At 43.5% G+C, this 27,447-nt stretch overlaps 1 protein-coding gene across 1 annotated transcript; it reads right to left on the bottom strand.

Moving 5' to 3' along the window:
- Positions 1-686: 686 nt before the first annotated feature.
- On the bottom strand, positions 687-24,835 carry agap2 (ArfGAP with GTPase domain, ankyrin repeat and PH domain 2). Its single transcript, XM_080734202.1, has 19 exons — positions 23,680-24,835; positions 19,594-19,652; positions 18,827-18,914; positions 17,427-17,512; positions 17,180-17,315; positions 11,445-11,579; positions 9,784-9,905; positions 8,713-8,871; positions 8,474-8,545; positions 7,888-7,992; positions 6,940-7,114; positions 6,270-6,392; positions 5,517-5,651; positions 4,296-4,355; positions 3,706-3,857; positions 3,080-3,170; positions 2,719-2,941; positions 1,586-1,877; positions 687-985 (listed from the first exon to the last, which is right to left on the bottom strand). The coding sequence occupies exons 1-19, from the start codon at positions 24,827-24,829 to the stop codon at positions 776-778; spliced, it is 3,573 nt and encodes a 1,190-aa protein (XP_080590328.1). The 5' UTR covers positions 24,830-24,835; the 3' UTR covers positions 687-775.
- Positions 24,836-27,447: the final 2,612 nt, after the last annotated feature.

The raw sequence follows: 27,447 nt of genomic DNA, 5'->3' as shown, positions 1-27,447 counted from the left end.
TTAACATTAAGTATGCAGTAGGTACATTTACAGTATATTGACGTCATGTCTTTAATCTGGGAGAATAACACTGACATATTTCATACAGTATTTCAACCATTCAATTTTCTAGACTAAGCAGAATTTCATAATAATTTCAGTTGGTCTATCACTGATATCTTTTTTTTATATTGGCCATCTTTGACCATTGCACTGTAGCAACAGGCACACATAACTAACAACATGACATACTGTAAGTTTATACTTTATTTGCAAAGCCAAAGAAGAATAACTGTTTTGGTCCAGTGACAACAAATATTTAAAAAATAAAATAAATCACCCTCTCAAACCACTCACAAGGGCATACAGTCACCCAAAACAGTTTGCTCTTTTCATTTTCACTATCTGACAACTTGTTGTCGGTTATTCATCACCATTGCTGGATTATTGCACTTCTTTAGGAGGAAGTGGAAATGTAGCATCAGATTGTAATGTACTGTATATACTCTAGAATTACTATGGATAGCTACAAACGTCTTTTTGAGTCATCTTGAGATAGTCAATGACAGCACACGCTTGAGCAATATTATCTATCAACAAATTGAATGAATATTGCTTTTCAATTGTTTGATATGTTGTTCAGGCTCCTGTGACAATACAATTACTGTACATAAGATGTTCTATAGTCTCCCTCCCGCCCCCCATAGTCAAGTTTCTTTATTATTATCATCCTACACAAAGTCAACTTTCTCGCTTGTTGCCCCCAGTTTCTGTGCAGAGGCTTTTTCAGTTGAAATTATACACGCTTCCGGGAATTGGCTCGCCCCAGACTGGCGGTGCTGGATCGGCGGGCGAGAACAGGCGTGGCAGTGGTATGGGTAGGGGAGGTTTCGTTAGGGCAGCCATGTTGGAGCAGTATATCGGCACAGCCTTTGCTCCCAGTTTTCCTTGCCATCATCAAGGCTGTCTGGCCTTGGTCATCCTTTGCTTTCACGTCACTTCCATACTGTAACGAGAAACAGGCAATTCGTTGAAATATGTCAACCATGAATGTAAATGGTGTCTATTACATTATGCTCTGGAATTTGTGTTCACATCTGTCTTTGTGGGATTCAATTGGAATTCACTTTTCTCTCTCTATATTATGTTTTAGAATGTCTCATGTTGACAAGAGCTCTACACTAAATATTTTACATGTAAACAGCCTATCTACACACGCACGCACGCACGCACGCACGCACGCACGCACGCACGCACGCACGCACGCACGCACGCACGCACGCACGCACGCACGCACGCACGCACACACACACACACACACACACACACACACACACACACACACACACACACACACACACACACACACACACACACACACACACACACACACACTATGATGAAACCCTTTCGGCTTGTCAATGTGCATGTGTATCTGTGCCCATCAGAAAATCCATACTGCTACTAAATCAGGGGTGCACCAGCAAAATACCAGTTGACTTTCCTCTTCCAGTCTATTCTCACTGCACCCTCTGAAAAAACTACAAAAAGAAAATACAGTACAGAGGCTAAACTATGAAGAACTAGAAACAAGAAGCTGACTCACCCAAACGAGCAGCTGCGTCATGACGGCGTCTCCGAGCTGACATGCTGCGTGCAGGGCCGTACAAGGCCACGAAGGAGACCCGGAGGGCTGAGCGTTGATCTGCTCCTTGGTGCTGTGAGCCAGGAGGAGCAGCAGCCTGGGCAGGTCTCTTTCAGTCACAGCAGAAAGCAGCCACGCTGACATGCTGCTGGAGCCGCTGTCCTCCGCGGGCTGGACGGCCACGCCTGTGGCCAGGGGCGCCACGAAAACCCGCTGCTCATACTTGGCACGAATCCACGACTCTCTCTCCTCACTGGGGGAAGAAAGGCACACAGAGGAACCGATCACACATATGCACATATACCGGTATACAGTAGAGTACACATTAGGGCATTCACCAAATATTCGAATATTAGAATATCAAAGTCACTATTCGACGTTGTTCACCGAAGTGGAATATTCGCTTATTTTTATTTTCTCTTTAAAGAATATATAGTTAATAAAGCTTGGCTAGATAGGAAGTCATCAGAATGAGTTGCCAATGCCCCTGGTGGATGAATTTGTTAATGCTCTTTACCAGGGGTTCTCAAACCTTTTTAGGCTGTGACCCCCAAAATAAACATATTTGAACTGGGGACCCCCACCCTGACAAGCACTTGGAATTGTAGGTATTACATTTAATGTGACTCGGTTCTGCAGATAAATATTGTGAAAATAGCAGATCTACATGCTCACAACGCCTCGCAACGCGAGGCGTTGTGAGCATGTAGATCGGCTATTTTCACAATGTTCGCCTCTTGCTTACTTAATATTTGACAGTTTGGCCAGCCCTGTCGAACTTTGAGGTCGAATAATTCGAATACTAAAAATTACTATTCGTGAATGCCCTAATATGCACATATATACAGTACACATGCACACCCATGCATAAGAAGAACACATGCACAATCAGGGTTGCGTACTCCCTAAAACCTCCCTGCACGGATGACGTGACATGACAGTTGTTTCACAATCAGCCGAAAAGTAAATCAAGGGACATTATCCTACATACAGTATTCATACTTGGCTGATCAAAATATAAATACATTAAGTAAACTGCATACAGTATGTTTTGAGATTTGGGAATATTCATTCATGTTACTGCCTGGACTCACCGTGTGGCGCTGGGCAAGGGCTTTGTCCTGCCCTGAGTGCAGCTCTCCCAGATGCTGTTAGCCATATGGTTGCCAATGGCAGCCAGGACCTGTGTGAGCTCGCCTGGCCAGTCATCCAGGTCCAGAGAGCGGACGCGAGACAGGTGGGTGCCCAGGTTCCTGTGGATCCCCGAGCACTCAATGCAGATCAGTGCACCCAGGTTAAGGCTGGCCCAAGTGGGGTCTAGACAACAGCAACGGTAGACAGAAGAGGACAAGTACACACATTTTGGTCATGATAGAAAAATCTTGAATCTTCCTTTTGGCACAACACAAGAGGAGAGAGACTAGAGGTGATTGGATGGGAGCTCTAAGAACTCACTTGGTGCTTCGCAATCCACACACTGACTGTTTCCCTTGGCGTTGCGGATAGCTTGGATAGCTACTGCCTCATTATGGCTGCTCCTCCGTGCCTACAAAGCCACACACAGACAAAAAAACACACAATGTATTAATGTTCACACGTATCAACATCTGGGCAGGACACAAATATTAAGGACGCAATGTTTTTTTAGTTGGTTGATACATTATAAGAATATGCACAAAGACATGATACAATCACATACATACACCTGCTGCATTTTCCATTTCCTTACTAACAATAAATCAGTATGAAGACTCTTAAATTGATGCTCAGGTGGTTGTGCGGAAGCTTGGGAAATGGAAGGTTCCCGGTTCAATCCCCAGCTGCTCCCCTGGGTTAGTGTCGAAGTGTCCTTGAGCAAGAGACTGAACCCCTAACTTCTCCTCCCGATGAGCCGGTTGGTGCCTTGAATTGTTTCCTCCGCCATCAGTGTGTTAATGTGTGCGTGAATGGGTGAATGTGACGCACTTTGGATTAAAAGGCGCTACAGTATATAAATGCACCATTTACCGAATGTGCATCATACAGTGACTCCACTACTGCCATCCATCAGAGTGAATTCAGAGTGACAGGTCATGATTTACCTTGTTTCTGCCACTCTCACAGGACTGCAGGCTGGCCAGAATCTGGCTCTCAATAGCTGCCACCCAGGAGTCCCTGTCCTCCAGACTCTGGGCCTCAAAGTGCCACGTCTGCCCGGTGAATGATACTACGATGAAGTCTGCATTCTCCTCCTCTGCAAGGACATGGCAAGAAACACAGCTGACATTTGCTGGTGCACAGTAACATCCCAGAATCATTCAGAGTCAACTTTATTGTGACATCAATACGATTACAGATGTTAAACAGTAGCCGAAATATTTAGTTGTGCAAGCTCTCAACATGTACAGTTACATGGAGGGGTTAGAATAGGGAACACAAGAATAGAGAAGAAGGAGCAATTAAATAACAGGAAGGAACAGTCAAATCAAGTGTACAATGTCCAATATACATCATTTGTTATTTAAAAACAGCAATGGATGAATAGAATTACGGAAGACAGAAATGCTGTGTTAATTAATAGTTACAAAACAGAGAAACTATGTTGTATGCCAGACACAAAGAAAGGAAACTAAACAGACAACAATGGAAATAAATAAAATGCAGATTCATCACCATCAGCCTAGTTTGTTACCTGTCTTATTAATGTTTCTCAAGCTACCAAAGCTCTTTAATTTCCACATTTTGCGCTTTGCTGCAGATAGATAGATAAGCAAAAGGAGCAGAAAGGAAGAGAAAGAGAGAAAGGCAAATGCAAGGGTTGAGAACAAGCAGTAAAGACATAGTAATACACAAATATCAAACATCATTAGAGCAGGGGTCTTCAACGTTTTCAGGCCGGGGACCCCCAAACTGATGGGGAGATGGTGCAGGGACCCCCTACCACCTCGTAGGGTGGGGGGGTCGGGGCTACGACAAATTTTTTATTTTAAACATGTACAAGTTACAGCGAGCAGGGTGGGCCGTACCGCTACCATTTCTAAACATAATACTTATTAACTGAGAACCAATGTCAATAATATCAACAATCTGTCAATTGCATAGTAATCATGTATTCAAGCTATTCAAAATGGATAGAATCATGATTTATTTTTTTAACATAAATGTGAAAAAAAAAACATTTTTTTAAATCTTTTTTTTTTTTTTTTTTTTTTTTAAGCAATAATTTCGCGGACCCCCTGCAGTACCTCCGCGGACCCCCTAGGGGTCGCGGACCCCCTGTTGAAGACCCCTGCATTAGAGCATAAAGAGAAGAAGGTGAAGGAAACATAGATTGCTATTATGATTAGACAATAAATAAATGTTCTTAGGATATAACGTTCTATTTCCCATACACTGTTGTCCAGGTCCTTGTAGATCCTTGTAGTAAAATGTAGACTACATTTTTTGATGGTAATATTAATATTTTTCACAGTATTTGTATTGGCCAGTATTTGTATTAGCTGTAGCATCATTGTTAGTAGTATTAGTGTTGTGTCAACATTAGCATTAACCACCTTTAACCTGGTGTGGTGTCACTATTTTTGGCATGTCATCATCATTGTCTAAGATTTCCAAAGATTCTCCTGAAAAGATTATTATTATTTCTTATTCAGCAATAGTGAAAATAGATAGATTGTGAGCTTGAATTGATTTAATTGGATATTTTGTTAAAAAAAGAGAAGTACATTGAATATATGCTTTTTTACTGAGATAACACGTCAAAGATGAACACAATAGAGTCAAAGACTCGTAAGCTTATAGATGTGCTATTTTAGTTATTTGTTGTATAATTAACTACAGTTATAGGCTAACAGTCATGAAATATCAGAATATGAGCTGGTACACATAACATAAATACATAAATTCTCGTCACCTTCAGCTTGGCCAACAGCTGTGTCTCCTTTTTGGTTCATGCTCTTCTTCCTTCTATTCTTCTTTCTGTCGCTCATGGGAGATGATTGGCTGGGATCCTTTCCAGCAAAAGGGCTGGTTGCTCCTTCCAGAGCATCTGACATTTGGGTGCAAAATGATGACTCATAAAACATAGCATGAACAGTTGTGTCTTGAAATCAGAGCCCCAGTGGCCGTTGAGATTTAACTTAAAACATGTCATAATGGTTAGAAAGATCATATTTAATGCCTGTGTCAATGGCTACAGAAACAACTTCTGATTGGTTTGGATAATTGTTGTTTGTGAGTTCACTCTATAATACCCACAGTTTGAGAACCACTGCTCTATTATGATAGACAATTGAAGTAATAATACCATTCAAGATCATTTGAATATAAACAGTAAATTTCTCCTTGACATCTTAATTGCATTTTTAAAGAAAGAAGGAAAAGTCTTAACTTAATGCTTAAAGCAAATGGCTCAGGCATTTTCTAAATTCAGGTGGTTGTCTTCTCCATCGATTAAACAAGACATTTTGTATTGTAAATAATATATTATAAGTTATCTTCATGATAAACTATATCATAGAATGGTTACGAGTGCTTGTGGAAACCTGAATGAAAAGGTGAACACAGTAAAATCCAGTAGAAAGAAATGCGTTAATGTATCCATTTATACATTTGAATGAAAACTAATGATTTTACAGTAAATACTCCCACAGTATACTGTACATACCAACACTTTGTGCCTTGGTGGATAACGTGGACGGACATCGCTGAAGTCCTCTGTCTCCTTGAGGAGACACCACACCAGTCCTGTCATCAACAACACTCAGGGTGGAAGGACAGAGCTGAGCACCTGACAAAGACAGAAAGAAAGACAATAAAGCCTGAGTTACTCAGTGTTGCGCAACACAAATAACAGATCTACAAACAAAGGGTTGGCAGTGAGGAACAGAGAGAGAAAAATTAAATGGGACAAAATTTGAAAGGTGGCTATTTTTAGCGGCTCATGTTAGTGAATGTAAGACAGCAGTCAGGGTGATATGGTATGATGCAGCTGATATAATATATGAGTTGAGACCATACAATTATGATGTACTGTATGATGATGTGTTTTAAAAATATATTCCACTTTGAACTATTTAGGTTCAGGCTAAATCAACTACAGTATGCTCACTTCATGCACAAACAAATGGCACATTTGGAAACATGAACGGCACCCACCGGCACACGCACGCACGCACGCACGCACGCACGCACGCACGCACGCACGCACGCACGCACGCACGCACGCACGCACGCACGCACACACACACACACACACACACACACACACACACACACACACACACACACACACACACACACACAAAGCTGTTCAGACAAATGTACAAAAAAAGTACCTGTGTTGGTGCTTTCAGTGGTTGCTATGTCCTTTGTGACTCCATTAACTCCAGGTGCAGAGGGCCCAGAGGAGCTTCCTGCCGGGGCCACAGCTCTGGGAGGCCGTTTCCCTGGAACCTTCACTGTCACACGCAGGAGGTCAATCTCCTTCCCATGAGCATTCTGCATGTAGTCCTGGAACAGTCAAAAAACATCACAAATCAGGCCTTTTCTTCAGTAAACCGCAGTATGATTAGGGTGTAAACGTCTTTCTGGCCACCAAGTGTCAGGGAATGTAGATACCGGTAGATAGATATATGCTTTATTTGTCCTTGCGGAAATTCTTTTTGCACCAAGTAGTCATCAGGACACAAAATCACAACACATAACACACAACACAATACATGAATGACAAGACAGTTCACTGACAACATAATACAAAACAGGCTACCAGTCATAACATTTTATGCGCGGAACTGAGCTGGGGCTTGTTTGTTCAGAAGCCCTATACTAGTGGGGACAAATGTCCTCGAGGCCCTCGCCTTCAACCCAGGTACTGTGTACCGTCGTCCTGAGGGCATAAGGTTATATTGACTGTATAACGGGTGTGTTCTATCCCTAGAAATAGCTTTGCCCTTCCTGAGCACACAGGTCTCATACATAGAGGTCATACTCTCCAGCCGTACCCCAGCTATGTTTCTATGTCAACATAACTGTTTGAAGCCAATATAAATGACAATCTGATGATCTAAGAGCCAAATGGCCAAGATGTGGATATGGCCGATGCCTCCAGTTAAGTGTTGGGGAAACATCACAATTCATATAGAATCTTTGAACAGCAATTTTGACTGTAAATTAAATCCTGTCCAAAGGAAAACAAACGTGACAGTCCTTTCCACTGACGCTGTCAGGCTGTTATTTCTCTGCGTTTTACCACCATATTGATCTGGCTCGTGGTGTTCTCTTACACTGGAGCTGGAGTGGTAGGCCAGCGTGCCGTTGCTGGACAGGGTGACGTATTTCTTCTTCCACTCCTTATTCAGTGAGCTCCCACTTCTCTTCCACAAGATACTCTGTGAGAAACAAAGACCACGGTCACTCACTGCACACAAAGCATCACAGCACCCTGCATGCATCTATCTATCTATCTATCTATCTATCTATCTATCTATCTGTCTGTTTGTCTGGTCTGAAAGAGCTAACAATAACATCTATCAGACATTATTAATAGCTCATGAAGAGAAGAAAAGCAGGTCTGCACGCTGTCTTAATGCTCCCAAAATAATTTATTAACGGAGCGGTAACAAGCTATAGATTATTAATAGCGCACCCTTGGGAATGATGGAAAAGATGAAACATTACTTTTTTGCTTGCTTTATTGCTTATGTAATATACAACAAATAAAGAAGATTTTTGCTCTGTTTGTTTCACTATATTTACATTTGAAGAGGGTCCGGGAATTTGCGCATTTTACTGTTCTGAAGAACTTACTGAAACATATAAATGTGCTTGCTGTTGATTTTACGTTATGTCGTAACATCACATCAAACAAACCTGTTTGATGGGGATGGCTCGTCCACTGCCCAGGTCCCCTTTAGCATCAGCCGACTTTTTCTCATCGCGGTTCTAAAAGGAGTCAAAGAACAAAGTTGAACAAGCTTAAGACCGCAGGCATTTTGAATGGAAAGAGTTCTAGAGGGACTTGGATATCAGGTCGGACAGGTCAACAAGAGGACAGCGGAGGCATGGGATGACAGGAGGCTGAAGGCATGACAGTGTTGACAACAACTGACCTTGAAGAGGGACGGTCTTCGGTGGGGGACGTTCTTCAGGGAGCGGGTGGGGATACTACCTCCAACCTCACACCCCCCTATAACACGTAGCTCTCTGTGGCCAATCACAGGGGTGGAGGGGAGGGAGTATGGATAGTCACTACTCTGACCATTACTGGCCTGAGAGCGGCAGTGAAGGAGGAGAGGAGGGTGAATGAGAGAGGGATGGAAATGAGTACGAGAATGAGTTGAAGTTCATGTCATGCGATTAAGCAAAAACAAAATTGATCAAACAAATTCAACAACAAATGGACAATGATTGACAGCATTTTAGAAGATGGTGAATGGGTAAGGATGATGCTCATGATATAGGGATGCATGTAGAGAATGTGATGTACTGTGAGAATGGAAAGGGGGACCTAAAGCATCTACAGTACACAGTATAGTACATTATACCTCGTCTTCATTATCAGTGGTCAACCTCTGAAATGTGTCACTCTTGGTATCTAGAGAATTATAGTACTGATCCTCACTTTGTCATATTTAATTTGATAAAGTAGTTATGTATTCTAAATATATGTTCCATGAAGATAAATAATATATGATGGATTGATGGTTATATTTCACTTGGTTTCCAGTATTATACTTTTCAAAACGTAGCTTTGATTCTTTGCAATTATAAACATGAGAAATGCAGAGAAACGCCTCAAAGGTCTACTGATGTGGTGAAATGAAAAAATTGAAATATTCTGACACAAAGAGATATTGCTTTAATATTGAGGGTGATTACTGCCGTGTTTAATTTTCATTAGGCTTTATTCAATTTCTAGCTTTAGTGGAAAAACTGTCTTTGCCTAGACAACAACACAGATCCCTGACTGCTTCATTAGCCTTGCATAATAACATCACGACTGCAAATGTTTTTTTCACTCTGCTGAAACTGTATTACAACTCTTAATATGCTGAGCAATTTCTTAGACCCCAGGCCAATGTAAAGCATTAAGAGCTGATTGTAGAAGTTACAAATTGCATGCCGAGCTTTTAGAGAAAGGTTGTTCAGCAGCTGTCCTGCATGTTCCGTAATGCTTTTACCTGGCCAGGGAAAGATGCTGATCCTGGGGTAGAGCCTCCAGAGTGACTGGGGGAGTTGGGGAGAGACTTGCAGGAAGCCAGGAGGGCTGCCTGCTTCTTCTGAGCAACTATCTTCTGGGCGGCTGTGAGGGGAGGACAGTATAATGATGATTAGAGGGTTCCACTATCAGTAACATCATTAACCACTTTAAGCCTGTCCCTATTGTGGGCATGTTGTTACAGGCAATGGTCATACATTTTCAATGACATTCAAACGTTTCAACACTTTTCAATTATAGCTAAAATGATATATCTACAAGCTTGACATTGAGCTTGTTAATGCGCTATTACAGTATTTACACCATTATCCGTGAAGCGTAGAATAGGGCTTAAAGGACAACTCTGCAATACTGTAAATAACATATAGGCTGTCAAAGTGGTCTATTAGGCAGAAATGCCCCTGTCGTCCAGTCGACCCCAGCAGCCCTCATAGCAGAGTGGAGCCCATAAGCCTATTGCTACTTAAAGGGAAGACCACCCATTTTCAATATTGAACTATGTAATTAATATACCTTAGAGGAGTTGTGTGGAAATAAAAAATCGAACCTCTGTTCGAAGTGGAGCTGTGTGTGTGTGTGTGTGTGTGTGTGTGTGTGTGTGTGTGTGTGTGTGTGTGTGTGTGTGTGGGTGTCTGGCCTGGCCTGAACAACAGCGCCCTCGTGTGGTCACAAAAGGTCCTGTAGGCTACAGACAGACAGACAGACAGACAGACAGACAGACAGACACACAGACACACAGACACGGCCACGTATAGGGAGCTTGTGTTCCACACAGCTCCAAAAAAAAGTTCCCCCTCTTCTGTGTTGCCTAGAACTGGAGGATTGATTTTGGGGTTTGTATTGTAAAGTACAATGTGTGATGTCATCAAGTTGTAATTTGCAATACAAACCCCAAAATCAATCCTCCAGTTCTAGGCAACACAGAAGAGGGGGAACTTTTTTTTCATTTCCACACAACTCCTCTAAGGTATATTAATTACATAGTTCAATATTGAAAATGTCTTCCCCTTTAAGCAATTAGTTGCATTTTTTCTTTTCTTCATTAATCTGTTATTAGTTGTCATTGTACACACATCCATGCCTTGTTGTCTCACATGAGCCGTCACAGTCTCGTAAATCATGTTTTGGGGTGAGCATTCGACACAACTGGCGATCAAAGTGACTGTATACTGGCCAATCACAGCATGTCTTTTCCGGGACTTGGCAAAACACATAACAGCATATCTGTTTAGCAGACTACAGCGGCTTGTGTGGAACAACCAATGTTTATACAACTAACAACTAATAACAGATTCATGAAAGAAAAAAAAAACTTTTGACCACAACAAATCGTTTGAGTATATAGGCTTATGGGCTCCACTCTTTGCTATTAGCCCTGCTGGGGTCTGCTGGAGAAACAGGACAACAAGACATTTGGGATGAATATAAGTAGGGAAATGAGCCTATATGTTATTTAGTGTGGAGTTGTCCTTTAAGTGGTTAACTGATCCATCGTCAACCAATGGAAACTACTAAATATGTTGATATTCCTGGTGACAGCTCCTTAGTATTGTGTGATTACAAACAGTAATGTAATGTAGCTGTATGTCGATGTAGCTGCAGAGAAAACCTTCTTCCGCTCACCTTCAGAGAACACACGGTCAACGTTGAAGCCATAAGTGGCACATGTCTCATAGAACAATGAGTGACGCACATCAATGCACAGCTGCCTGGCTCTCTGATCCTCGATCACACGGGGGTTGGTGCTACTTATTTTGTCTGAAACCAAAAGCAAGAGGGAAAATGAAAACCTTTTTTTTTTTTGTTATCAAATATTTTTATTTTCCATAATCAAAAGAAAAATGCAATTAACAGACAAACAACACAAACAATAGTAAAACAAGAAAAGGAAAAGAAAACCCACCCACCCCCTTTCCCCGGACCAACACGGAATGTACAATAGTGCATGCCTGTGCTAGGCTGTTACCACTATATAGTGATTTCTTGAATCATAGCCTTAAGCTTATCTGCAATGTCCGACCACATATTAATGTTTTCTTCTTTTGCTCCGTGTAACCTTGCTATCGACTGCTCTAAATATACTATATCTAGAAAGGTTAAGGCCCACTGGCGAAACGTTAACGTATGAGGAGGTTTCCACCGCGTAGCTACCATCTTCTTCGCCGCCGTTACACCAGCAAAGAAGATGCGCTTGCGTATATTGTTTAGTTGCAACTGTGAGACGTCATTTAATAAAAATAAAGAAGGAGAAGATATGATATTGATACTAAAAATAGTTGAAAGTTTTGAGGCAACCATATTCCAGAATGACGACACATTTGGGCATTCCCAAACCATGTGAAGGAAGGTACCAATACTATTTGAGGCGCAGAGAGTGCAGTTGGGATTATTCAAAATCCTCATAGCACATAGTCTGCGGGGAGTTAAATAAGTCCGATGAACAAAATTTAAATGAATTTGTTGATGGTCTGGATTTCTAGAAGATAGCCTAATGTTAGACCATACTGTGTCCCAACAAAAGTCAGGGTCCAAATTTGATTGATTGATTGATTGATTGATTGATTGATTGATTGATTGAAGACTTTATTAGAAGTTTGCATAGGAAAAGGTACAGTTTCATGACGGTACAGTTCACTGGTACAAGGTCTACTAAAAGGAGATCCATGAAAAGACTAAGCTTATTTCCACTGGAAACCATTTAAGTATCTCATATAACATTGAATGACAGACAGATAGAACACAGTACTATGCAGTAGATATGTAAAGAAAAACAAAACAAAGACAGTAATTCTTAAACAAACAGTATATACAAAGAAGGGGCAGGGGAGGGTAGGGTTGGGGCTAGGTTCATTATTACCAGTTGCGAACGGCTGCTGCCTGTAAGTGGCTTTTCAGGGCAATTTTAAAGGATGCAAGTGATCCACACTCCTTTATGGCCTTCGGTAAGGCTTTCCACATTTTGGTGGTATAGCAGAAAAAAGAGTTTGACCCTTTGTTGGTTTTGACTCTGGGTTGAAAGTGATCTGTGGCGCTGCCTCTGGTGTTGTAATTATGGACATCCTTAATGTTTATAAAGTATTTTGACAGGTACTTGGGTATCATAGTGGTGTAGTGTATCTTGTACACCAGGCCCATTGCAAGCTGCTGTACTCTGTCATCTACTCTGAGCCACCCCACTCTTAATTGGTGAGTAGCGGTGAGGTGAGTCTGATAGGGAAGGCTAAGCAGGACCCTAATTAGTTTATTTTGGGCTGTTTGGAGTTTAGTTTTCAGGGCTTGTGGGGCGTCACGATACCATACGTGGACTCCGTAGTCAAAGAGGGGCTGGATTATTGCACCAGCTATGGTCTTCAGTGTGTTAAAATTGACCATCGGGGCTATCCTCTGTAGGAAACGAGTTCGTTGGTTGATTTTATTTATTACTTTAGAAGTCATCTTTTCACTGGAAAGATTAGCTTCCAGGATACATCCTAAGTAAGAGATTTCGTTTTTTCGTGTTATGACCTTGTCACCCACTTTGATTGTGAAGTTATCGACCTTTTTGAGGTTATGATTTGTTCCAAAGAGGATGGACTCCGTTTTTCCCAGGTGAATTGATAATTTGTTGTCGTTAAGCCATGTGCAGATCTTACTTAGTTCAGAGTTAAGTGTCTTCTCAACCTGCAAGTGGTCCTTGCCCGAGACTAGGAGAGCCGAGTCATCCGCGAACAGGAACAGGTTGCAGTCACAAGCAGATGCCATGTCGTTCACGTATATTAGGAACAACAGAGGCCCCAGTATGCTACCTTGAGGAACACCACAGCTTACTGGGAGGGGGGGGGACATGGTACCGTTAATCTCCACCACCTGTTCCCTCCCCACCAGGTAAGATTGCATCCAACTCACTGCTGCGCTGTCAAGACCGATGGCTTTTAGTTTCTCAATCAGAATAGAATGATTTACGGTATCAAATGCCTTCTGGAGGTCCATCATGACCATGCCGCTATATTTGCCGTCATCCGCTTCGCGTTTGATTTGGTCAGTCAAATAGAGAAGGCATGTGTCGGTGGAATGAGATTTTCTGAATCCAGATTGGAACTCGTAAATCAGATTATTCTCATCGAGATATCTTGCAATCTGTTCGTAGACTATTTTCTCCATGACTTTGGATATGGAGCTGAGAATGGAAACGGGACGGTAGTTTCCAGGGTCTAGTTTGCTACCTTTTTTATGCAGGGGGGTTACTTTTGCTAGTTTGAAGTCCTGTGGGACATGACCCTGTTCGATGGAAAGGTTAATTATGTGGGTAATGATTGGAGCAATGGTGGCGGCTGAATCTCTGAGAAATCTAGCTGGAATTTTATCAAGGCCAGTGGCCTTGTGCTGAGGTAGGGCGCTCAGTTTTTTAAACACTTCATCAGTTGTCACTGTGGCAAGTTTAAAACTGTCTTTTATGACACCCAGTTTATTGTAGTATTTCTTAACAAAATTTATACCATACCGCCCAGATGGGGCGACCAGTCTTTCAACCAGTGAATGGGCCATGGTGGTAAAGGTTTTGTTAAGATGGGTAGCTACTTCACATTTGTCAGAAATGAGAGCGGCGTCCGTTTTGATGTTTATGCTGTGGCATATGTTTTTAGATTTTAAGCCTAATTGGTTGTTAAGCAACTTCCATAGGTCTCGTGGTTTATTTTTGTATTCGTCGATTTTGGTGTCGATGTAGTCTTTTTGGGCGGATCTACATAGTGCGATCGTCTGATTTCTGAGTTTCTTGCACTGAGCAGTAAGATGTTTGATTTGGATCTTGAGGTCAGGGTTGAATTTTTTCCTAAGCTTTTTGCAACACTTACGTTTTTCATCGTACTTTTTGTCTCTGAGTTTAGCTGATTCGGCTATATCTGAGTTATACCATGGCTCTTGGCGGGCTTTAACCCTGGTGGTTTGCAAGGGGGCCACGTCGTCTAGAGCATTGGTCAATTTGGTTTTAAAACCACACCATGCTCCTTCGACATTTGTACAATTCAGTTCAGAAGAAAAGTCAGTATTCGCTAGTGTGTGATTTAATGCCTCACTGGAGTAGTTTTTGAGGCTTCTAGCTACCACTGTTTTGTGACCACTAGCCTTGGGTTTGTGTATTTTACGCGTACAGTAGATCATGTAATGATCACTAAGACCGCATACAATAGCCCCGCTAGCGGTGACTTTGGATTTGTCTGTGGTTACGATGAGATCTATGAGGGTTTGGGAGTGCTCCGTCACCCTGGTAGGTACGGTAACGAGCTGAGTGAGACCATATTGATTACATAACCCATTAAAAGACTTGAACAGGGGTGCTTCTTTACGCAAAGCACAAACATTCCAGTCGCCCAAAGCATAATACTCAATACCGTCCACCTTTGCTAAGCTCTCCTCAAACAGCTCAAAGAAGTCATTCTGGTCAGGGGGTCTATAGACTGCGCATATTAGTATATTTTTAGCATGTTCAAAAATTATCTCGACCCATACAGTTTCAAGAGAGCTGTGGTGTAGGTCAGGGCGAATGATAAAATTTAAATCATTGTGAATATACATGCAAACACCGCCTCCCTTCCTGTTCCTATCATTCCTAATGACAGTGTAATTGGCTATTTCAATGCTAGTATCTGAGAATGAGTCATCGAGTTTAGTCTCTGAGAAGGTTAAAATGTGTACCTTACCATCAAGAAACATAGCTTTGATTTGTTCCAGTTTGGGTTTCAAACTGTTGATGTTGAGATGAATCATTTTCAGTCCTCTTTTCACAAAAGTACCTTTCATGTCTGAGGAATTTGATGAATTTGATGAATTTGATGAATTTGGTACATCATTCCTCCAAACAGTATCAACAGATAGGGGCCCATAACTACAGTCTAATAAAAAACCATAGAGGGTGGAAACCAAACCTCTTGTTCTGTTACCATCACAGATAAACTCATGGAAGGGGTGCAATCTAAGGGGAGCTTGCCATGGGACCCCATAGGTCCTCATGGACGTTCTCAGTTGGAAGTAGAAAAAAAGGGTATTTCCAGGCAGATTGAAGATGTCACACAAATCTCGAAAAGGTCGTAAACCATTTCTATCAAATAAGTCCCCTAATGTACGAATCCCCTTAGCCCTCCACCTTGGAAAGCGAATGGGGCGATCCTCGATTAAAAGTCTTTGATTATTGAACACTGGGGAAAATAAGTTCCATTTACAATCAATCTTACACATCTTTTCAGCTGCCCTCCATACTGCCACTAAATGAGAAATGATAGGTCCAAAGCGAACTTTGCATTGATGTGTAGTTATGTTTGAATAGATAAGATCTCTCAATTCAACAGGCTGCACTAAACTCTCCTCAAGCTCTCTCCAAGAAACCTTATTTGCTGGGTTAAACCAATTTAAAAGGGGGCGGAGCGTGAAGGCCCAATAATAAAATTTAAAGTTGGGCAATGAAAGGCCGCCATCATCTCTAGCACGTTGTAATAGAGAAAGGGAAAATGAAAACCTATAAAGTCTATTATCGAGTGGTACTGTAAAACACGTCTATTCAATATTTGGTGCTTTGTATTGTCAGTAGACCTGCGCCATTGTGATTAAACCAATTGACAACAGTCTGTTGTAATATCAACAGCCTATTTAAACTGTCCATAGATTTCAGTTGATAAAGCCTTTAGAATTGAGCTGTTAATTACATTTGTTTTTGAGTAGCTATGATTATTTTTGGTAAACAATAACTCTAGTTCGAGAGGTCATACACAGTGACAGTACAGTACATTTATTTGCAGTGCCAATTATGTCGAGTGATCAATTTGACTCATGCGCCCAATTAAATTAACCATTCACTTTGTCTGCAATGATCACTATTACTATTAGTCAGACCAGAATGGTTATGGTCAGGATGGAGCCCAACAATTGCGAGGACGACGTACCAACACAATGTAGAATATATTAAATTTTTACTGTATGGGCCAGTATATTCATAGGTAATTTCAATATATCTTATATACTCATAGGCTACACAGCTAAATCATTGGTGTTTATTTTTTTTCTTTGTTTTTGTAACTCTGAGGGCCCTATTTAGACCATCTATAACGCATGGCGTGGAATACAAGGTGGCAGTAACAGTTTTATTGATTGATTGAAGACTTCATTAGAAGTTTGCATAGGAAAAGGTACAGTTTCATGACGGTACAGTTCACTGGTACAAGGTCTACTAAAAAAGAAAAGACTAAGCACAGGAAACAGTGCTGCCCGACAGTGCCCGTTTGCACCGGGAGGAAGATAAGGCCCTCTAATATTGTACAATTGGTTCCCTTCGGTTCCGTTTGTACGCTCTCAAAGTGAAATTATCTCTCATTTCACAGTGTGCTGACCTTGGGTGCCGACTACTATAATGGGGATGTCGGTGCGGTGGGCGTTGAGCTGGCTGTAGAGCTCATAGACCTCCTTGAAACTGGCTTCATTCTCCAGGCTGAACACCAGGATGACTGCATCCACCCAGCTGCTGAACTGAAGGTCAGAGGAATGGAAATGGGTTGGGGGCTAAACTCAACAGGCATAAACAAAGTATCTGTCTCTCTCTCCCTCTCCCCTCTCACACGCACGCACGCACACACACACCTGTGCATCAGGAGGTCCAGCTTCCTCTCGGATCAGTAGTAAATGAGTCTGTCCATCCATCAGCACTTCCTTTTTATACCTCCCACCTGATAAGGATAATGTGACACCAGCACACACACAGCACACATGCAGTCAGTTAAAGGCCAGTCATCACCAGCGCACTGTCAGTTAGAGCAGTGGTTTTCAACCTTTTCAGGACGCGGCCCCCAAAATAACCATATTTCAACTGGGGACCTCCCAAAATAATCATATTTTAACTGGAGACGACCCTGACGAGCACTAAGAGTTGAGGCATTACATTTTGTATAACACGGTTTTATTGAAAATAACAGATCGGCTATTATAGATCAGATCGGCTATTCAGCATATAGATCGGCTTTTGACAATTTGGCCAATGCTTAATTTGTCATTTTAGAGGTATTTCAATTGTCACTTCAGAAATGTGCATATACCCTCTATATACACTTAAACTTTATGTTGGTTTGTTCTCTGTTGAGAGAGAACATATTAATGCACATTAAGTTAATCATCTGGGGGCCCACCCAAAATAATTTGGGGTCCCGACCCACAGGTTGAGAACCACTGAGGTAGAGATCAGTCAACCACCAGCTCAATGTCAGGTAGAGACCAGTCATCCAACAGTTATTAGAGACCAGTTATCCACAGCTGACCAGTCATCCAGCAGCACACAGTCAAGTGGCAGTGCAACAGACATGCTTGTCATATAGACAATAAAGGAAACACAGAAACACCTACAGAATGTAAGGGCAATACTGTATGTGGTAGGCCTACCCAGTAAGATCCTGAGTGTTAATTTAACATTCATCATTTCATTTAAATGGACAGTGTTTTTCAAGAAGTAAAAAATCTAGCACGCCACATAGGGCTGTCACGATCATGACATTTTACGTGGCGATTAATCTTCTCTCAAATAATTGCGATTAACGATTTAATTGTGTTTTTGTCGTTAACAATTAATTACATTTCTGTTTGGCTTTTGGGCTTTGAAGTTGCACATGGCACTGGCAGATATGACATATTTGACAACTTTATACTTTCTATACTATAAGAACAGTGATAGTGGAAATAACCGATCTACAAGCTCACTACGCGTCATGATGCGACGCGTTGTGAGCTTGTAGATCAGCTATTTCCACTATTTTATACTTCAAAAAAAATATATGAAAATTTTTAACATGGAAACGATTATGACGATTATGAAAAATAATCGTGATTATGTAAAATAATTGCGATTAGACGATTATGTAATCATTGTGACAGCCCTAACACCACACTTAAAAGAATAAAAATCCAACTAGGCCACTGAGCTGCCCTGCTTTGATCTAGTGTATGAGTCATGGAGGCGTTGAGGCAGTGCAGTGCTTCGTGATGTCGCTCACCGTCAGGTTTCTCGAGTGGCACATAACTGCCTGTGGTGTACTTGTTCACCAGAGCTGACTTGCCACTTTTAAGACTTCCCAGGATGCCCTGAGATGTGCAAGAAAGAGAAAGAGAGGAAGGGAACAAAAGATTGGGGGGGTGAGTGATTGAGTGTGCATGTGTGTGTATGTGTTGTAATAACTCTCTGAACACAATGGCAATGCCCCCCACCTTTTTATGCAGTTGGAATTCATCAGACAGCGGCAATGAAATGAAATGATTTCAATCTATTTCTATTTAAGTGCAAGTGTTTCTTTTTAGTGTTATACCGCTGGTGACACTTGGTCACCAGTGGTATGTGGTACCGCTGTGACAAAGTACCGCAGTGACAAAGTCACTCTATAGTAGCACTTGTCCACCGCTCAAAAAAGAAACAGACCTCCTAGTTCTATGAGACACAGACTGGGTAGGATTTTCTTTTTTTACCATATTAGCATGAGCATTAGTCAGGAGGACCAGTTAGACGAAGATAGATTGAAAATGGGTGAAGTTGTCCTTTAATTGATGCTTCGCTGTACGACAGTGTCGCCCACAACAAATAACAGGTGTACAAGCTCACAATAGTGTCACATCCCCAACAGCTGTGAGCTTGTAGATGCTGATACCATATTTCCCACGTACAACACTAACATACAATCAGGCCTGCTATACTATACTGTACTGTAACACAGGTCGGTACTGGCTAGTAAGAGACATGCAGGAGTGAGCAGCACACTTTTTCTCTTACCAGTCGCAGTTCTGGGATGGATCGACTCAGGGTCCACTCTTGACTGTTGTTAATATTTACTAAAGAGAGGGAGAAGAGAGAGAGAGAGAGAGAGAGAGAGAGAGAGAGAGAGAGAGAGAGAGAGAGAGAGAGAGAGAGAGCATGAGAGGCATATCTATCATATTTGGTCTTGTACAATATGAAGAGTACTAAGTACTTAATATAAAGAGCAAAATGGCCTATGGTAGGGCAAGTAATAGTACTGCTGCTGGGTGACTGGTAACTATAAGCGGCTACGTGTGGCCGCGCAGGTTCACTTAATGAAAATAACCTTTCTGAAACAACAGGGGTCCTGTGAGGTGTTATCCACTTTACTCCCCATGAACAAAAATTGACAGGCGGTTAACAATGTGCCAACAAAATGCCATTCAAAGGTTCCTGCCGGTTCGGTGTTGAACTCAAATGAACTGGGAAGAGGGGAGCTGCCTCGGTGCGGCAACGCCAGTACTCTGGTAGAAGAAGCTTGTGCCCAGACTGCCCCCCCCCCCCCCCCCCCTCCACACACACAGACACATACAACATACTTTTGGGTCACGCACACAGTTGTGACAACAACTGTGTGTCCCTGCTTGGTAAAGCAGCCGTGGCCCTGATGCAATGTGACGCTCACACCCAGATACCCAGCTGCAGTCCCCTCCAGAGGGGGTGGAGGGATGGAGGAATTCACAGAAATGGGGGCAAACTGACACAGAATAAAATAGAAAATACAGTGGGAAGGACCATCAAGGTTGAAAGAGAGAGAGAGAGAGAGAGAGAGAGAGAGGGGGGTGACAATGAGAGCAGAATTAGGCTGCAGAGGGCAGCATGGTGTGATACGTCCACCAGAGACGGATGGTGATGAAACAAGAGCATGGTTGTAAATCCTGTCTACAGTATAGTATAGACTAGAAAAAGGGCCTTCTCCTGTCCCATCACCTTTGAATGTTATCTAGATAGATCATGTACATGTGTTAGAGAGCGTGTTGTGAACGTGTTATGAATGCTCAAAACAAAGTTATTACACATATTTGTTTGAATTAATGACGTATAGACCTTATAGACCTTACGTTGTTAGTAATTCCTCATCTCCCACAATAAAAACTTTAGCATACATCTAGAACACGGAACACTTAAGCACGCACGCAGATCCTCAATCTACAACAGGGGTCTTCAACAGGGTGAAGACCCCTGGGACGCCTAGGGGGTCCTCAGAGTTACTACAGGGGGGCCGCCAAATCTTAGTGTGATCATGTGAGATCAGAGTGGGATCATGTTTTTTATATTAACCACTTGAACCCTAGCATCCCTATTCTGAATGGAACATTTGCCAAAAATAGCAGATCTACAAGCTTACAATGTCGTAAGCTTGTAGATCGGCTATTTTTGGCAAAGAGGTTTATAGAGGGAAAAGAAGAGCAGACTAAGTATTTGACGGTTCAAGTGGTTAAATGTCTGAAAATACACATTACTCCAACATGATGAAAGTGCTGTCAAACAAGTCTAAGCTGCCTAAGAAATCTATGAACATTTTTAACACAATTCTTTTACAATATGTAGTGGGCGTCCCTGCTTCATCTCTCTTTCAGCTAAGGGGTCCCTGGCCTGAAAACTTTGAAGACCCCTGAGATCTACAGTATATGAACCTAAGTCAAAGGTTCCTTTATGTGTTGGTCCTTCAACTACTATTAAAACACATGCTCTATCTCTCTCTCTCTCTCTCTCTCTCCTCAAACCCAGTCACACGCGCTCCATTGCAACCTCCAAGTAGACAATGGCAGTCGTTCAAAGGGCAAATTTCTCTGCATTAGATTTTTGTGGATTCCCACACAAGTACAGATGTGAGCGCACATGTGTGCACATTGTGTGTGTGTGTGTGTGTGTGTGTGTGTGTGTGTGTGTGTGTGTGTGTGTGTGTGTGTGTGTGTGTGTGTGTGTGTGTGTGTGTGTCACACACACACACACACACACACACACACACACACACACACACACACACACACACACACACACACACAAGCACGCGCGCACGCACGCACGCACTGCACATGCGTTGTGTATGCACACATGCAGACACACATACACACCAATGAAAAAGCAATCACGCATACAGCGTTTCTCCTCTCCTCCACCCCCCGCCACACTGTTTCATCAGACTGTCTCTCCATAGAAGCAGCAACAGCAGCAGCAGTCCTGCCGGTTGCCATAGCAACACTTCCTCCTGCCCAGGGTCTGTGCGTTGTATAGTCAACTAGACTCACTAGATGAGTGCATCCACAGAGTGTATGTGTGTGTGTGTGTGTCTAGCAGCATGAATGCACAATGAATGAATGAACGAATGAAAGAAAGCATGCATAGTATATGCATACATTCTCTCTCTGCCTCTCTCTTTCAGTCGAAGTGTACATTTGTCCTTTGTGCAAACATGTTTGTGGAGGAAATCCTATAATCTGGACAAAAATGTGTGATATTCGGCCCATGCATAGAGCCTGAATATCAAAAAGTACCTATATTCATATTGTCACTGTCGGACGGAAACCTTGTATCTCCAAGTTTCAAATTTGCATGTTTTTTCATAAAGTAAAGCCCTGCTTCATCACACAAGACTGTCGCACAAAACTAGTGAAAATAGCAGATCTACAATCACACAAGGTGTTGTGTGATTGTAGATCAGCTATTTTCACTATTTTAAATCATTTTTAAATGATAAATACAAAACAAACAGTTTTGGACATACAAGGTTTCCACCCGACAATATTCACATTTGAGTCACAGGGCGTTGAGAGAGAGAGAGACAATGCAAGAGACAAACAGATCAGAGAACATATTATAAGTCCCATGTTGTGGTGGAACATGCATGCCATGCAGTGGGTGGAATTTCATAGCCTGGGGCCAGCCTATATACTAATGCAGATAACTAGTAACTGCCTCCATGTTTTAACCATAGGTTTTAACATGTGTGGGGATGATGTCTAGCTCCATCTAGGCTAGGAATTTCAAAAATGGGATTAGGGATGTTCAGAAATGGCTGGAGGACTATGTGGGTGAACTAATACTATCTCACATATACGTGGTTTCAATGCACAGCATTGATGGAAATCAAGCAAAATCAAGGAACCTAATAGCAGTGTAAACCATCTGTGATCATGCCATTAGCTCTTCCAACCAGCTCCTCTCCTCACTCATTACAAAATTTAAACCCATGCGGTGCACACTGTGTGTGTGTGTGTGTGTGTGTGTGTGTGTGTGTGTGTGTGTGTGTGTGTGTGTGTGTGTGTGTGTGTGTGTCTATCCGTGTGCCCCTGCAGATTACCCCTCAAGCGGTGTGAAATCGGTTGCTGTTCTGTTCTGAGGGGAATTAGATTAAGGCCGGCCAAGATTATTCCATTGTCAGTTCACAGATCAAAGAACTCCATCTAGCCCTCAATTTACTGTCACACACACACGGTTTTGGGGGGAAATCTCCCCCCTGACACATGACGTTATTATAGTGTGTAAATGTATTCCACCCCTCCCCAGCTCACTTTAAAGGGATGCCTCTGCATGGCTGAAGTGGTTAAGTCTGATAAACTCCCTCTGCTGTAGAACAGTTACTGAACCCTGGAATGACTGTGACTGATAATGCTTGGTTATTGTGGGCACAGCCAACATGAATGGAAGGCATTCAGTGAGTCAAAAGGTGTGTGTGTGTGTGTGTGTGTGTGTGTGTGTGTGTGTGTGTGTGTGTGTGTGTGTGTGTGTGTGTGTGTGTGTGTGTGTGTGTGTGTGTGTGTGTGTGTGTCCAGCTTGTGTGTTCATGTCATTACATGACCTATATCAGTGGTTCCCAAACCTGTGGTATAGCCTGTGACCCAAAAGAGAAATTACATATTTGCCCGGGACCCAAACTTGTGAAAACAGCAGATCCACAAGCACACGTCGCTTCGCACCGCGTTGTGAGCTTGTAGATCGGCAACTTAAAAAAATGTTCTAATTTATAAACAAACAAAAAAAGGGACTCATAAACATGTGTCCACGACCCACAAATGGGTCCCGAGCCAGTGTTTGGGAAACAGTGTCCGCATACTGTACCTTCCTCCTCACTGGAGTCTCTCTGTATATAGACGGGAGGCACTGTGGAGGTTGACCCTGCTGCCCCCGAACTGCTTTTGGTGAAAATTCCACTGATGAACTTGAGCATCTTCCTGTCCTTTGTGGAGCCCCGGGGGGCCTGGCCTTGCTGTGATTGGGCCTCCCTGGCCAGCCCGAGGTCTTCAGAGAGGCTGCTCAGGTCGCTGTTGTCCAGGGTGCGGCTCTTTCCCTTGCGTTGCGGCTTGGGCACCTGGGTGGCAGGGGCAGGCAGTGAGGCTGAACTTGTCTTCAACCTGTCCTTCCTCGGCATGTCTCTCATCGCAGCAGCCACCCCACCTCCAACCTCCAGCATTATCCCAGCTCGGGGTCTCTCGGCCTCGTCCCTCCATCCTTCGGCCCTGCTGGCCTCGGCCCACGAGGCCCGACAGGGGCCGGGAGAGCGCGTGGTCATCCGGGTGTCCTTGCGGTCAAGGCTCTGGGCTGAGGTGGGGCTGCGGTCCCTACCATCCCTCGAGTCGCGACCACGGGTGGCCACACTACTGTGTGACTTAAGCAGACTCACAGGTCGCTGACCCACCGGGCGGATAGGGAAGCTGCTCCTGGTCGGGGTGCGACTCGGCTCAACCACCTCTGGCAGCAACGCACCAGTCAGGGACGGCGACATGCATGCTTTCTGCTCTGACCCAGACAGTGATTTCTCTCCTTTCTCTGCGTCCGTCTCCACAGTCTTGGACTTCTGAGTTGTTCCTCTCTCGGCAGGCAAGGGGATCATGACATTGCATGGTGGCCTTTCCCCTCCTTTCGGGGTAACATTGCCTATAGAAGGTACGTCTCTGGAAGGGCTGAGAGGTTTTCTTTCGCCCACTTTGAGTTCGGTACATTTTCCTCCCTTCAGAATAGTAGCATCTTCAACGGCTTTGAGCTGTCCCTGAATTACTCCTGCCCCATTCTCAGTCGTTACTGGAGCCTCCTCCGTCTCGACTTGTTCACCCACCTCCTCCCTAGCCCTTTCCCCCGGCCCAGCCTCGGCCCTGTTCCCCTGGGCAGTTGTCTTGGCCTCACCTCCATTCTCCTCCACAGCCTCTACCTTGACCAGTGTGAGGGAGATGAGGTAGGTGGTCCGTTGTTGCAGGGTTCCGCCTCCACTCATATGGTCAGGCTTCGGTAGACACACAGAAGATGAATGAAACCAGACAGAGCGACATGAACAACTCACGGTTCACCAGTGCATTGAGATGTGACGTCTCAAAAGAACTTGACAGCAAGATAGAGAGGCAAAACTTCCATCGGTGGAGTGGGTGTGATAGGCGATCAAGTTCTCCCTCTGTAGATATGACAGCAGAAATGTTACAGTTTCATCCATTCCCTGATTTCTATGCTTCGGCGCTGAAATTCTGTTGTAGATCGTTTCAGAGTCTAGGTATTCTTTTTTCTTTTCAATTCAGGAAAAAGGGCCTCTCTTCCTCACGACCATCCATAATACATTGTCGCTGCATTCCAGTAGGCTTTACTGTTGCAATAAAGCATCTGATTCATGTTTGTCTGATACATATGTATGCAGCTACTGAGGCGAGCAAATCATCATAGCGTCTAGCCTCATTTCATTGGTAATTATTTACTTGACCTTATTCTTCATGAGCCGCTCCCCCATCTTCCATGTTGTTCAGCTCAAACCTCCTGGCGCATCTTTTGCTAGTGCAGAAATCATGATTTAGTTAGAAGGGGAAAAAGCATTTGTACGCTTCACACCATCACAGAGGACAAGCAGCAGCCGCACAAAAAAGGTATAAATAATGGCAATCGTCTTGCAGAAAACTGTACGGTACAGTAATCCCAGAGCTGTGTGTGCATCCCCAGCTCTAGATCATGGGTTCGCGTTCAAAGCCACACATGTGTTTTGACAGCAGCATCCATTTAGCGGGAGCGGCGGCAGCAGGGCAGGCAGCCTCGCAGAGGCACACAGGGAGGACACTGATGAGGGCTGAAGGGGATCGGGAAGAGAAGCCAAAGGGATCCCAGGCAGATATCTGGAGACGCATGACCGATCCAGGGAGCATGCGGCCATCACGCCCCTCTCTCTGTCCCTGGGTGGCTGTGTCCTCTGAATGTGTCAGACATCAAGTGACAGCAGAGCACCGGCACAGAGCAGGTGCTCAGGCGAGTCCTCGCTCAACAAGCTCCTCTACTCCAAGAGAGACGGCGTGCCGCAGGTTCAACGAGTCCAAAGAAATCTCTCTCTCCCTCTCTCCCTCTGTCTCTCACACACGCGCACACACATGCACAGCTCGTCCCGTCCTCTCTTTCACTGTGTCCCCCTCACAAACACACGCTGATAGGAATCTCCAGTGTCCCACCCACTACATGCCCCTCCTTGATGCAATAGGCAATCCATACAGAAACACTGCCTCTCCTTCTGTCTCTCTCTGTCGTTCACCGTTTCTCTCAGAAAGCAGACTGTGCTGCGTCCTCGCTCTCTTTATTTCTCATTCTCCCCCACAACCCCTCCCGTCCATCTTTCTCCCTCTGCGCTGAGGTGGGGGTGGGTGGGGGGGATGTTGGGGGGGTGTGTAGAGGCTGGTGGTAAAGCAGCATAGACAAGCTGGACCTGGTAAATGACTGGAGACTGGAGGAGAAAATCGCGGTGGAAGAGAGAGAGAGAGATGGAGAGAGAGGAGAGGAGAAGAGGAAGGGAAAGAGACTAGGCAGGTCAACAATGACAGTAACAGAGATGGATGGCTTGAGTGCCTATATGGAGGGAGGGAAGGGAAAGCAGTGTTTTTCCCTAATTTATACAGCTGGTGGAATAGTACTATCAACATCATCCGTCTGCCTCCAACAGTCATGCGTGTATATGTATGTGTGTGTGTGTATCTGTGTGTGTGAGTGTATGTGTCTCTCTCTTTCTCTCTCTCTCTCTGTCTGTCTCTCTCACTCTCTCTCTCTCTCTCTGCATGGCTCCTCCTCAGTAGGAGGCATGGCTTGTTTGTTGCTAAGGTGTTACAATCTTCCTGGCTGTGGTGGCACAATCATCTCTTGCACGTCCGTCCGTCCGTCCGTCCGTCCGTCCGTCCGTCCGTCCGTCCCTCCGTCCCTCCGTCCGTCCGTCCGTCCGTCCGTCCGTCCCTCTGTCCGCCCTTCATTCCTTCCTTCCTTTCTTACTCGTCCTTTAGTGCATTCTCTATTGTGGGTATTGTATGACAGAGAAAGAAAGATTTCCTGTGAAGGTATTGATCTGCAGCCTATTACCTACTAATGTATGACGTGTGTTCATTAGCAGAAGTGGGGAAGCTCTGGCCTAACAGCACAAAGCACAGTTTTAAAGGGGAAGAGAACAATGCGGGCATGATGGACATCAATATTGTACAACAATGCAAATGAATCACTCTGTCCACATAACACAAATACATTATAAGACGAGCCATTTTAGATATGTGAGTCTGTACTTACAGTATAAACACATTGTGTTATGTGTTGTTCATAAAATTACAATAATATCTTGTCCAAATGGGAAAAGGAATTGCTCTGTGTGAGCAAGAACCAGTAAACATTGTCTGAACCATGACGACAATATTCATCACTGAGATAGCGCTGCGTGCGATTTCATGTTAATTACTCACTGACAACAAAACCAACAACAACCAACAAAAAAAAAACACACCATGATGGGAAATCAGTAGCTTCCTTTCCCCATAGCGCTCCCTCTCTCAACCTCCCACTAACATCGTATAGCACATGATGACTGTCCACCTGCTCACCCAGCTTCCCTCC

Source organism: Nannobrachium achirus, assembly GCF_963921795.1.
Source record: "Nannobrachium achirus genome assembly, chromosome: 9".
Lineage (NCBI taxonomy): Eukaryota > Metazoa > Chordata > Actinopteri > Myctophiformes > Myctophidae > Nannobrachium > Nannobrachium achirus.
This window is presented reverse-complemented; position numbering and strand designations above follow the sequence as displayed.